Source organism: Peromyscus maniculatus, chromosome 17 (assembly GCF_049852395.1).
Source record: "Peromyscus maniculatus bairdii isolate BWxNUB_F1_BW_parent chromosome 17, HU_Pman_BW_mat_3.1, whole genome shotgun sequence".
Classification (NCBI taxonomy): Eukaryota; Metazoa; Chordata; class Mammalia; order Rodentia; family Cricetidae; genus Peromyscus; species Peromyscus maniculatus.
In genome coordinates, this window is record NC_134868.1 from 43,901,873 (window position 1) to 43,914,554 (window position 12,682).

The following is a 12,682-nucleotide window of genomic DNA, read 5'->3' on the forward strand; positions in this document are numbered from 1 at the left end:
AAGCTGAGGCTTCTTCACATAGCTGTGACCCAGGAAGTAGGGAGCACAGAACTTGAACCAGAAGCAGGTGCAACCTTCAGAAGCCCACTGCTAGTGACCCACTTTTTCCAGCCAGGCCACCTTTTAAAGAGTCTGTACTTTTCAAAGCAGAGTTTGCAGGTAGAGACTGTATGTTTAATACATGACCCTGTGGGGGGATTTCAGATTCAAACCACAACACTCAGCAATTCATCTTTGCCAAACATATGAGGTGTACAGTCAGTCATTAAGCTGGGATCAGTTGAAAAACTGGGCTTCACCCAGATGAAACGAAATTCCTCTAGACCACCTTTCTTGCTGCTCTGTGCTCTTGCCACCATCAAGGACTTAAGAGGAAAATTGATGTTACTAAAGATGACACCCATAAATCAATGTCTGGTATTTATATAATGTCACATGTAAATTATTAATTTTCTCTTGACAGGAACAAATGTACAGTAACATTTACTAATTTTGTCTAATTAAAGGAGAGGGCAATTATATACCAAAGCCTCAATTTACTGGCACCAAGTAGCAAGACTTCATTTAATCAGCTCTTTGTCCCAGATATTGATAACTCTTAGGACTCTTAGACTTTCTGGAACTTTCTCTCTCAAAAGGGATTCATAGATTCTACTGCAAAACCAGACAAACACAGTTCCTGGTTCAGGGATCCTTCCAATACCTAGCAGCATGCCATGCTACAAAGTCTCAAGGCAAGTCTTGTATTGGTTTAATAAATGGTTGGCTAATCATATGTAGGCCAAAATCTGTGTCCTGACCATGTAACTAGAATTCTCTGTGCATAGGCAGGTAGGTAACTTTTTTATACAGTTGAAGTCACAATTTTCACAACAGCCTGAATATGGACATCCTATATCAATGCCTATGTTAAATGTAAGGGAATCCAGGTCTAGAGGAGTACAGAAGATTGCTGTAGGATTCATCCTTCAGCAGAAAATATGGGTATCTAAACCCCCAAATGTTCAACCCCAGAATTTCCTGCAGTTTAGTGGAAGGTGAGCTATTCTTTAGTGGTAACATGAGGTACTGTCATTGTGGGATCAGGAAGAAGATGAGTGACATGTTGACAGGGTTCAAAAATACAAATGATTTTTATAGTATTTAAATTGTATTTGAAGTCTGAAATACTGTGATTCTAACCCCAGATTATTTGGAAACAGATTGCACTATTAGACTATAAACTACTATAGTCTATACTCTGGCAAAACATCTTGTGTGTGTGTGTGTGTGTGTGTGTGTGTGTGTGTGTGTGTGTGTTTACTTTTTTGTGTCATAGGGTCATCTTAAGACAACAGTACTATTAAATAGATCTGGAATCCAGATAGAAGGGAGGTATTTGAAGTCCTAGCTTTTGTGTCTAGCTATAGGAGCCTCTTCTTGTTGAGACTTATTTATATTTTAACTTACTTTCACATGTGCACACCTGGACACACACAAAATTGAATGAATAAATAAAACCTAGAAGGTTTTAAAGTGTTTTCCTTCCCTTGGAAATTATTAGGTACCTTTCTGGTTTTTAGGATACACAGACACAGACACAGACACAGACACACACACACACACACACACACACACACACACACACACACACATATATAGCCATCCTAATATATGATCTGCACATGAGAAAGAACATGTGGGGTTTTTTTTTAAGATTATATCATCTTGCTTAGTAGTTTCCAGTTCCATTCATTTTCTTGCAGATTTCATAATTTCATTTTTCTTTATTGCTGAGTAAAGAAAGCTTCCTCATGTGTAGGTTTTATATTTTTCTTGTGCATTCATTTACCTACTAGTGGAGTTCAAGGTTTGTTCCTTTTCCTTGCTATTGTAAATGAAATATCAATAAACTTGGGTGTGTAAGTTATGTCTGTTACAGAATATATAGCCCTTTGAGTAGGTGCCCAAGAATGGTATGGCTGGAGTTATTCAAATATCTGTAATGTCTTTACTAGTTTGTACTCCCACTGCCAGTGAATAAGGACTCCTCTTTCACTGCACCTTTACCAGTATTTTTGTTAGATTTGATGATAGCCATTCTGAGTAGGGTGTGATGGTAGCTCAAAAGAGTTAATCTTCCATTTCCCTGATGACTAGAGTTTTATAGATATGTATTGGTCATTGCCTTTCTTCTTTAGAAAACTGCCCCTTCATTTTAGCAGCCCATTTGTTGATTGGCAGTTCTGTTTCTTTGGTCTTTAATTTTAACAGTTCCTTTATTAATTTTGGATATTAGGTCCTTTCTGAGGTATAGCTGCAAAGATTGATTTTTTCCCCTATTCAGTAGGCTACGTTTTAGTTTAACTGATAGTGTCATTTGCTGTGCAGGAATAATTTCATATAGTCTAATTCATTAATTCTCAGCACTATTTTCTATGCTATTGGAGTCCTTTCAGAATGTTCTTGTCTATATTTTAAGTGTATTTTCTATGTTTTTCTTTAACATTTTTAGGATTTCAGGTTTTAAATTAAGGCATTTAGTCCACTTAGAAGTGACTTGTGTACAGGATGAAAGACGGGTTTCATTCCATTCCTTTACAGAGGAATATCAAGTTTTCCAGCATTGTTTGTTGAATAGTTTGGAGTTTTGTATTTTTGTTTGCAATATATGTTTTTGATTTCTGTGTCAAAAATTAGGTGGCCATAGTTATATGGGTTTGTTTTGGAGTACCATGTTCTGTGCATTAGCCTATATGTCTGTTTTTGTGCCAATAGCAGCCTATGTTTGTCACCATAGATGTGAGGTGTAATCTGAGGTCAGGTACAATATCTCCATCGGCGTTCTTTTCCTTTAGTTTTTTTTATTTTCCCCATCCATCATGATCTTTTGTATTTCCATAAGAATTCTTTGATTATTTGTAATGATTTGATGAAAAAAAATTAGAGCTTTGATGGGAATTGCATTGAATCTGTGAACAACTTTTGTTATAATTGCAGTTTTCACAATATAAATTCTGCTAATTCTGCAGGAGCAGAGTCTGCTCTCTTCCTTTGTTTCTTTTTACAGTGACTTAACATTTTCATTGTAGTGGGTTTTCACTTATTTTGTTAGCTTTATTCCTCTGTACTTCATTCTTTAGCTATTATAAATGGGCTATTTTTCTTAATTTCAGTTTTTCTGGTTGCTCATTATTGATATTTATGAAAGCTACTTATTTCTATATATTGATGTTTATAACCCACAACTTAAAGTATTTATTAGATCTAAGAGTTTTCTGGTAGTCTTATAAGTGTAGTCATTCCATCTACAAATTGGTATACTTGGGCTTCTTTTCTTTCCTATTTTCATCCCATCATGTCTTTCTATTGTCTTATTACTATCTGTTGTCTTATAGTTCTCAGGAACTATACTGAGTAAGAGTGGTGAGGTAGGCATCTTTTACTTGTTTCAAATTTGAGAGGGAATGCTCTCAGTCTTTCTCCCTTTTGGTCTAATGTTGGCTATAAGTGTTTCTTTCATATGTGACCTTTATTATTTTCACCACTTTTTTCTTATTTACAAAGCTGGTGGTTAACAACCTACTCTGTCTTTTCAATTACACTCACTCAAGATATCCCTTCATCATCCCAAACATAGACACCTCCTAAAGCTGTTTGCTTTGGAGGCATTTTCCAGATTTGCAGTGGTAACTTGGAAAAAAAACTGCTTAAGGATTATACTCTCTTGTGTACCTATGTCTTAGCTGTGGTTTCTATAGCTGTGAAGAGATACCATGACCACGGCAACTCTTATAAAGAAAACATTTAATTGAGGTGGCAGCTTATAGTTTCAGAGGTTCAGTCCATTATCATCATGGCAGGGAGCATGGCGGCATGCAGGCAGACATGATGCTGGAGGAGTAGCTGAGAGTCCTACATGTTGTAGGCAACAGGAAGTTGCCTGAAAGTCACAATGAGGGAAGCTTGAGCAAAAGAGACCTCTAAACTCGCCCCCATAGTGACACACTTCCTCCAACAAGGCCACACCTCCTAATAGTGCCACTGCCTTTGGGGACCAGTTTCTTTCAAACCACCACAACCTGATAAGTGCCAGGGGTACTACAAGGAGCATGAGGCTCCTCCATGAGCACATAAAGGGGGCTTCTTGCCTTTGATGGTCTGACATATCAGTAGAGGTGGGAGGAAGTAAGTATGTAATGTAAATTAGTAAGTATAAGAACAAGATAATTAGAATGTGGCTATGCTTTAGAAAAGACAAAGACAGAAGACAAGGACATGAGGAACCGAAGGATGAGAATTTAGTCAGCTGGGCTTCCAGGGTATATCTCAACGAACTAAGGACTCTTCTTCACTGAATTTCTGAGGTTTCATTCCCCTACTCGATTGACAATTGTTGTTCAGTGTCCTCCAAGACCCAACATGTATACTGGCCTCTCCCTCTTTCTAACTCTCATTGCTCTGTCTGTCCTTTGCTTCCAAACCCACGTCTGTCATCACCATTGGCTTTCTCCAGTTTCCTTTCTCACCTCCAGGCTCTACTCTTCCCTGTGTGTGATGAGCTATTGCCTGGCTACGCATTTGTTTCTTCCTTCACCCTCCTGCCCTTTGCCTCCATGGACCTTTCCCGTACTACACTCTTCTAAGCTGTTGTTTCCCCTCCCTGCACTATGGCGGTCTCTGTGCTGTGTTTAGAGGTCAATCCCAGCTGCTCTTGGCTTATGAAAGACTTGAGTGCTGGTTACTTTCTTTAAAGAAGGCCGGCTACTGCGTAAAGGGCAGGGTCAGTGTTTACTGCTGGTGTTTCCCTTTGTTCACTCCCCTAGCTCTCACCTGGCCCGACACAAGAAATGCAGCCCACTGTCCTCGAATGGGAACCACATGTCTGTGTGCCTTGTGTCAGCTTGACACAAGTTACAGTCATTGGAGAGGAGAGAGCCTCAACTGAGAAAATGTCTCCGTCAGATCAGACTCAAGGCAAGCCTGTAGGGCCTTTTTTAAATTAATGACAGAGGGGGGAGGTCACAGCCCCTTGTGGGTGGTGCTTTCCCTGGGCTGGTGATACTTGGTTCTACCAGAAGTCAGGATGACCAAGCCATAGGGTTGTGGGGTGGGGTGGGGGAGCCAATAAGCAGTACCTCTCCACGATCTATGCGTCAGCTCCTGCCTCCAGGTTCCTACCCTGTTTGAGTTCCTGTCCTGACTTCCTTCAATGATGAACAGCCCTTTGGAAGTATAAGCCAAATAAACCCTTAACCCCAAATTGCTTTGTTCGTAGTGTTTCATCATAACCATAGTAACCCTAACTAAGGTCATGTGCAATGAACATTCCAATTAAATGGCATATAAAATATATAAGATGGAGACTTTATAAAAATCAAAGGATGCATTGAACTAGCTATTTATATCATTTATTTGCTTACCATTATAAGGTTGTTATAGAAATACACTTCACTGGCAAATTTTTAAAGAAGCCCAACTAAGGAAATTAGAAGCAATTGGTTATCATTGTACACATAAAGCCACTTGAGAAATCTGCTGATGAACGTGAAAGAAAACATCCTTGAAATGAAGACAGTAGATTTAATTAAGTTGCATCTTGTGATGTTTCAATAGAATCCTGTTCCACACTAGTCCCACAGTGGGATCCATTATCGGTCTCAGCAACCGTACATACGCTGATGTGCAGGCACCCTGCACAGGAAAAAAATGGGTGAAGAGTTCAAGTGCAAGACTGCAGATCCAGCCTGCCAGGGCACAGTCTTCTCTCCATCATTAATTTGCAGCAGATCCTTGAAGCCTCCCCATGTCACCACCTACCCATCTGTCAGGCTGCTAATATAGTGAATGAGTGAGCAAAGAAGAGGTTTGAAGAGAATCTTTTATTAAAACCTCCAGGAATGTCAGAATATTTCATTCCTGCTTCACAAAGAACATGGAAGATGCTGCAACCATCCAAGAATAGTCTAGGCCTCCACGATCTGCAGGCAGGTCTGTGTGCAATTTCCTAGACTAAGGATATGATCCTCTACAAAAGATGCTTTGGTTTCTATATCCTGGACCTGAAGGATGCTGTTACCTAGCACTAGCCTTCAGCACTCTTCTACTTTGTTAGAATTTAGCGTTTTTCTCTGGCATTCTATATCGTGAAATATTTTTCCTGTCCCTTAGTGGCATTTCAAACATAAAGAGAAATCAGCATTTTAAAATTCAGATGGGCAGGAGTTAGCTTACAGTTAGAGATTTTGAGCACACTGCTTTTGTGTGATAATATTTGAAATTTATTTCCACAAGTTATTGCACATTCATTTCTGGAGTTTTCATTGCAGAAAATTGCCAGAAGGAATGGATTTTGTCTTCTTCAGCTGGCAGAACAATTTTCCACCTGTCGCCCAAATATTTGATGAGAAGGATTATGAGGCTGTCTCTGAAAGTTTATACTCTGGATCCTTCCAAACTGTGAGAGTCTAATGAAACTACTATTCCGGTGTCAGAGTCCAGCTTCCTAACGTGTCTATGAAACGGGGGATGGATTTCCAGTGGGTCGGGCAATTTCTGAAAGACTAGCTTCAGTCATACAAATAAACAGGCACTTGGTTCTGAATCTGCAGCATGCCAAATGATGGCTTTCATCTGTTATGCTGTAACTGTGTTCTTGTGTTCGACAAGACTCTTACAGCCTTGCTCAGGATCTCAATTAATTGTCTGAAATTATTGCTGTTGATCTTGGTAAATGGTACAAAAAAAAAAAAAAGAAAAAAGAAAGAAAAAAAAGAAAGGAGCACTGGAGCATGGGTATAGATGAAACTGTCACTTGATTCAGGTTCTAGTAATTGACTGCCCCCCTTGAGTTTTCTATTTCCTGTGTAGTTTGTTACCACAGGGCCGGCCTATTCAGTGCAATCAACAAATAACATTTCAAAAATCCATGCATAATGGCAGCAACCTTTTAAACTGTCAGAGTAAATATAAAACTGTTTCTCTCCCTTGTTTCTTTGAACGCTTTATGGACATCATAAGTAATAATAATACTGCTGCTGTCAGAGGAATGTTCCTGAAGCATGGATTTCACCATGCACTTTAGGATCCTTCAGCTGGCTCAGAGCAAGGGCAGGCTTCTTCTGCTCATAGTCACATCTCTGGGGAATTACGCCTGCCTATGGCTTCTCTCTTTCTCATACACCATGTATATTCTGCAAACAGTCCATCTCTAGTACCCTGAATGGCCTTTGAAAATCATCTCATCTCTCCTTTTTTTGTTTGTTTGTTTGTTTGTTTTTGGTGTTGTTTTTTGTTTTGTTTTGTTTTGTTTTGAATGCCACTTCTCATCCTTTTGGTTAGTCAAGTTTGAAATTTGCTTGAAAATCAGAACCCAGTGCAGAAATTAATAATCCCCTGCTAAGGCCTTCCATGAAACACACACAAAGAAACAGGGGCTTCCTTTCTGAACTGAGACTACTTTGTCACTTTTGTTCATGGAATTTATTTATTTATTTTTCCCTATCAGTTGCATACAAATCTTGAACAATACAGATTCTGTCATGAAGAGCAATGTTGTCATGGTCTCTTTAATGTGGAAATCATAGCCTTGCTTCTGACTCATTTGTCTCTTTTTCTCATGGAAATCTGCTCTGCTTCCATTAGCCTTTTGTGAATGTTACAATCCTTGTCACCTGGCTTCTCATTTAATTCACTGATACCAAAGGCTTGCATCTGCGCTGAGGCTTTTAGTAGTCACCCACCTAGAAGGCTTTATCATAATCTGTGCTGGGTTGTGTCATTAGCCTGTGGAAGCCAAGCAGCTTTCATCTCCATGATGCCTACCTTACATAGAGGAAAGAGACATGGACGGTACACCCTTCCAGTCCTCACAGCTTTCGCTGCCCCTCTCATACCTGCCCAGGCCATGTCTTTCACTATTCAGGTGCAGCCTCTGGGTTCTCCTATCTCAGCACAGACACATCACGAAACAGTGCAATGTGCCTGAATTTTAAGGCAAAAGCTATGATTAGATACCAGTCCCTTACTCATGGCTGTGCAGTCCTCCCCTCCACCCCATCACCACCTGGAAGATGTCTATGTTCATTGTTCTCTGCCTAGAAAGAACTTACTCAGTGTTCTGCTGTTTGCTAGCTCTTTGTAGCTTCTGGGTTTTGGTCCCTGTCTTTGCCTTCCTTTCTGAGATCTGCCTTTTATGACTCTTCTCCCAACATCCAATATGCTAGCCCATGTTTAAAAAAAAGAAAGAAAGAAAGAAAGAAAGAAAGTACTTCTCTTCGATGTCTGTCCTAGGCAGCCGGGAGGATTACAATGTCCTCCACATCAGGGGGCTTCTCACCCATAGATTTAGCTAACCTTAGGGAAAATGTCCTCTCTGAAAACTGTCTCTGTTTCAAACATGGACAGACACCTTCCCTTTCTCTTCATTCTACTAAGTCTAACAACTGTTGGCATGACTTCTACACTGATTTTTTAAAAAATCTGTAGATTATTAACACATGCATGTGCAAAGGTTATAGACAAGTTATACATGATTTTCTGTAAGGAATTTGAGCATTTGGATTTTGGTATTCTAGGGAGCCCTTATATCAGATCTGAGGAACAACTGTATATAGTCTATAGATTCTAACTGAATGCTGTTTGAGGAATGTGGGGAGCAGATATAAAAAAATAAAAGAATGGACGTTGTAGGCATTGCATCTTACTGTGAGATGTCAGCTCTAAAGAAAAATAAGTGCTAATATGGGACAGCTGAGATTTGGTGTGATTTTCTTCACTGTTTCCCTTTGCTCTTAAATGGGGAAAGTAAAATTGGAAGTGGAGCCATAATTGAGAGAGACCTTCCTCATTCGTATGTAGACCTGTGCTGCACTGCAGCTGGGATGTCACTGGGTTTGACTCTGGGTCCTGCAGCACCTTGTACTTGTAAACAGTTGGGGTACACCTTGGACTTGTGAACAGCTGGGGTATACTTGGATTTGTGAACAACTGGGGTGTAGGTGTGAACTTCAGAACTTCACAAAGTGTGATGTAACAGGTACATTTTCTCACTATGCTATATTTTGATTTTGACAGTAACTCTTGTAGTTCAGTAGATTACAGTGGCAATGATGGACAACTTGGTTCCTTAACCTGATATAAAATACCATTTTTCAGCTGTTAAAATAACAGAAATGTATCTTGTATAGTTATGTGGAGGCTGGAAGTCCAAGATGAAGGAATAAGAAGATCCCATGTGTGTCTTCAGGGTCCTCAGTGCAGTCCCCTGGAGAAGGGATGCCCCCTTCACACTTCAGTAGATTTCCAGTTTTTCATTCTTGAAGTCCTTGACCTAATAAACTTCTCAAGGCCATGCCTCCCTGTACCATCGTATCTAATGTCAGAGTCTCTTTTTGTCTTTTTTCAGTTGGGGAAACAGTATGTCACAGTAGACCAGACCATCTTGGAACTCAGCATGTGTCTCAGGATGGCCTTAGGTTTGTCCTACCTCAGCATTCTGAGTGCTGGAGATATAGACACTCAGTGAGAGTGAGTGTTTCAGTAGGGACATTGAGGGAGGTGATAAATGTTCAGTTGCAATGTATTACCATGCCTTTGCAGCCTTTCTGGGTATTTAAAATACAGAAAACTAATACATTTGTTCCTGTTTCTAACCCTGATAATTATGTTTCTTCTCTGAGTATTAAATGGCATGGTTTCTCTATCTATTTTTCTGTTCTTTTATACTATTTTTTTTACTGTCACTACAGAACCCAGGCATTCTTTTTTTCTAGGCAAGCACTCTACCACTGAGCTATACCCTGCACTTGATGTACTTTTAACAGAGGCGTCATCACTATAGAAAACGTCGAAGTTCTTTTTCTTCCCTGATTCTTATGTGTGTCTTCTCTTTCCATATCTTGCTCAAAATAGCTCTTATCCATAGTTTAATAGCCTTGCATATTATTTTTATGTTTTGCAGATGTTCATAATCACATGAGTCACCTATCCTACACGGCTTTGTGTCTGGCTCATAATCATGTACAGAGATCCTTCTTTGGCTTCTTCTGTGCCGCATGGATTGGGACTTGTCCACCTGAGTAGGTGAAACACAATCCTCAGCTGTAGCTTCTAGGAATATGCCTTATTAGGCATGTCAATGGTAGAGAGCAGACATCATTTTCCTTTTTACTCTGGAAAACAATGAACATGCTTCTTCTTGTATTCTTGGTGTTCTATATTGTTGGGTATTTAGTATGTCTACAATTAAGAAGCATTGGTAGAGTAATTTCTAGTAAATGCTGCCGGTTGACTGAAACCTTTAGCATACGAACTTCTAAGGAAACATAGTCCAAAACTAAAATTGTATGTCATGTACCTCTCTTCCTGTGACCAGGGGTGATCTTAACACACACACACACACACACACACACACACACACACACACACACACACACCCCTCCCAATGCTAGAGTGGGGAAATTTTAAGCATTTGATTTGAATTCTCACTTTTGTAAATGGCCTTTGCTCCTGTCCTCTCCAGGAGCTACACAGATTAGCTGATCAACTCTACTATGAACGCCTCTTAAGCCATTATTTTAGGCTCAGCCTATATACATTTAACCCTTTTAGCTTTCCTTCTAAACTTCTTCCCCAACCCATCTGTGTAACCCTAATAAAGAATTTTTCATACTTACCCATATCATTTTTAATTTTTGAAATTTAAAACTAAAAAAAGATAAAAGCTGTTATAAAAGGCATCCTTTGGCTCAGTGGTTAAGTGCAATGGCTGCTCTTTCAGAGGTCCTGAGTTCAGTTTCCAGCAACCACATGGTGACTCCCAACCATCTGTAATAGGATCTGATGCCCTCTTCTGGCATACAGAGCACTCATACATAAAATATAAAATTTAAAAACAGATACAGTTGTACAAAGCTGTCGGGATTGCTGCAAAGTTTTTATATGTGAGTTTCTGTATTTATGTTTCTATAAAAACATGAATATAGCCATCCTTTATTCAGGAAACTGTATTGGATTCTTGTGTTTAACTGGCCTCATGCATTTTATGACAAGCTCATATGTGCATAAGCAATACTAGTTGGCTGGAATAGCATATAGCACATTATGAGGAATACTTTTGCTCTTTGAAATGTTGTGCAATGTAGATATTTGCTACTTAGACATTTATTTCGTTGATGGTAAAAGAAAAGGCTCATTAAAATGTACTAGAAGACATGTAAAGAATGTTATAAACATGGTTTCTAGTTGTAAAACAAAAGTGTAAGCAAACTAAAAGTCCATTAACAGAATAAACATGTAAGTCATGGTATGTGCAACAGAGCTACTACAGAAAAAAAAATGTTTGGACTCCAAGCCCATGCTTTGGCAAAGATGAATTTCAAAATCTCTACTTAACTTAAAAACAAATGAAAATAATGCAAATGGTCCAGATGCCATTATTGACTACCAAGGAACTATTAGTCAAAGCCAAACTAAGTTCTCACATACCTGGTTGCCTATAATAAAAAGACAGATTACAAGTGTTATTATCAAGAATTCAGTATAGTACTGGTAGAAATATAAAAAGAGGTATCTACTTTGGAAAAAAAAAAAGGTTGGCTTTTTTCCTCTCATAATTAAGCATGCAACTACACTATGACTTAGCAAATTCACTCCTGTGTTATATGATAAAAATGAAAACATATATTCACACAAAGATATGTTCATGGGTGTTCATATCACCAATACTTGTTATTCAAAGTACAGACTTCATAACAACAGACTACTATTTTATGATATCAAAGAAAGAATTCAGAGGACTGCATGGAATTCTGGAAGTTTGTAAAGTACTGTGATGACCTCCTAGGAGAAAACAGTCCATCCCATGCCTACATGCAGTAGCACTGTTTATACATGAGCATAATAAATAGAAACTGGGTCTTTGTATTCAAGGTTCTATTGACTTCTAATGGGTACATTTACTTGTCCACCCAGACCTCATCTTTTTTTCCTGTTCCACCATCTAGAAAGGAGGATAATGGCCAGTGGTCCTCCTTCCACATCAGCATGCACTTTTACAATCTGCCTGCAAGGACAAGGTCACTGTGACCCTGTCAAACAATGACATTGAAGCATTTTCCACACTTCTAATAGAAAAAGGTCCCCAATTCCATCATCATGAATGGATAAACTATATCACACCTACACAATGGAAAACTACTTTGCAATAAATGGGAATAAAGCACCAAGGCAGGCTATAAATTAGACAAACCTTGAAAGCATTATACTAAGTGAAAGTAGTTATCACAAATGATAACATTTTATATGATTCCATTTATATGAAAAGTCTAGAATGAGTGAATCCGCATAGAAAATGTAGATTAATGGTTTGCAGGAGCTGTCATGGGCCCAGGATTTCTTTGTGTGAGGGGAAGAGAATGTTCTAAATTTTTACTGTGATGGTAGCTGACCGCTATGACTAGTTGAAGACAATTTAATTTTTATACTTTAAATTGAATAAATTTAATGGTGTGTGAATTATATTTGTGATTTTGAAGAGGAATACAGCCTGGTGAATGGGTGAGAAACAGAAAAGAATGCAGGTATTCTGCAACAGTTTTTAAAGAATTCAATACCATGATGTCTAGGTTACATATTCATAGGTTATACCATAAATGTTAAGGAAGAAATGAGTGTCATGTAAATAGGAAAAAGTAGCAACAGC

General features: G+C 38.8%; 1 protein-coding gene across 9 annotated transcripts in view; it reads left to right on the forward strand.

Moving 5' to 3' along the window:
- Window positions 1–12,682, forward strand: part of Unc5d (unc-5 netrin receptor D) — a 557,233-nt gene that overhangs the window by 289,872 nt on the left and 254,679 nt on the right. Inside the window, exon 1 of one of the 9 annotated variants that reach the window (XM_076553552.1) lies at window positions 9,948–10,058. The exons of the other annotated variants lie outside the window; for them this stretch is intronic. Within the exon in view, the coding sequence (XP_076409667.1) occupies window positions 9,998–10,058 (61 nt within the window). The 5' untranslated portion in view covers window positions 9,948–9,997. Of the gene's footprint in view, window positions 1–9,947; window positions 10,059–12,682 lie in introns of those variants that run through there. 9 annotated transcript variants of the gene reach the window in all.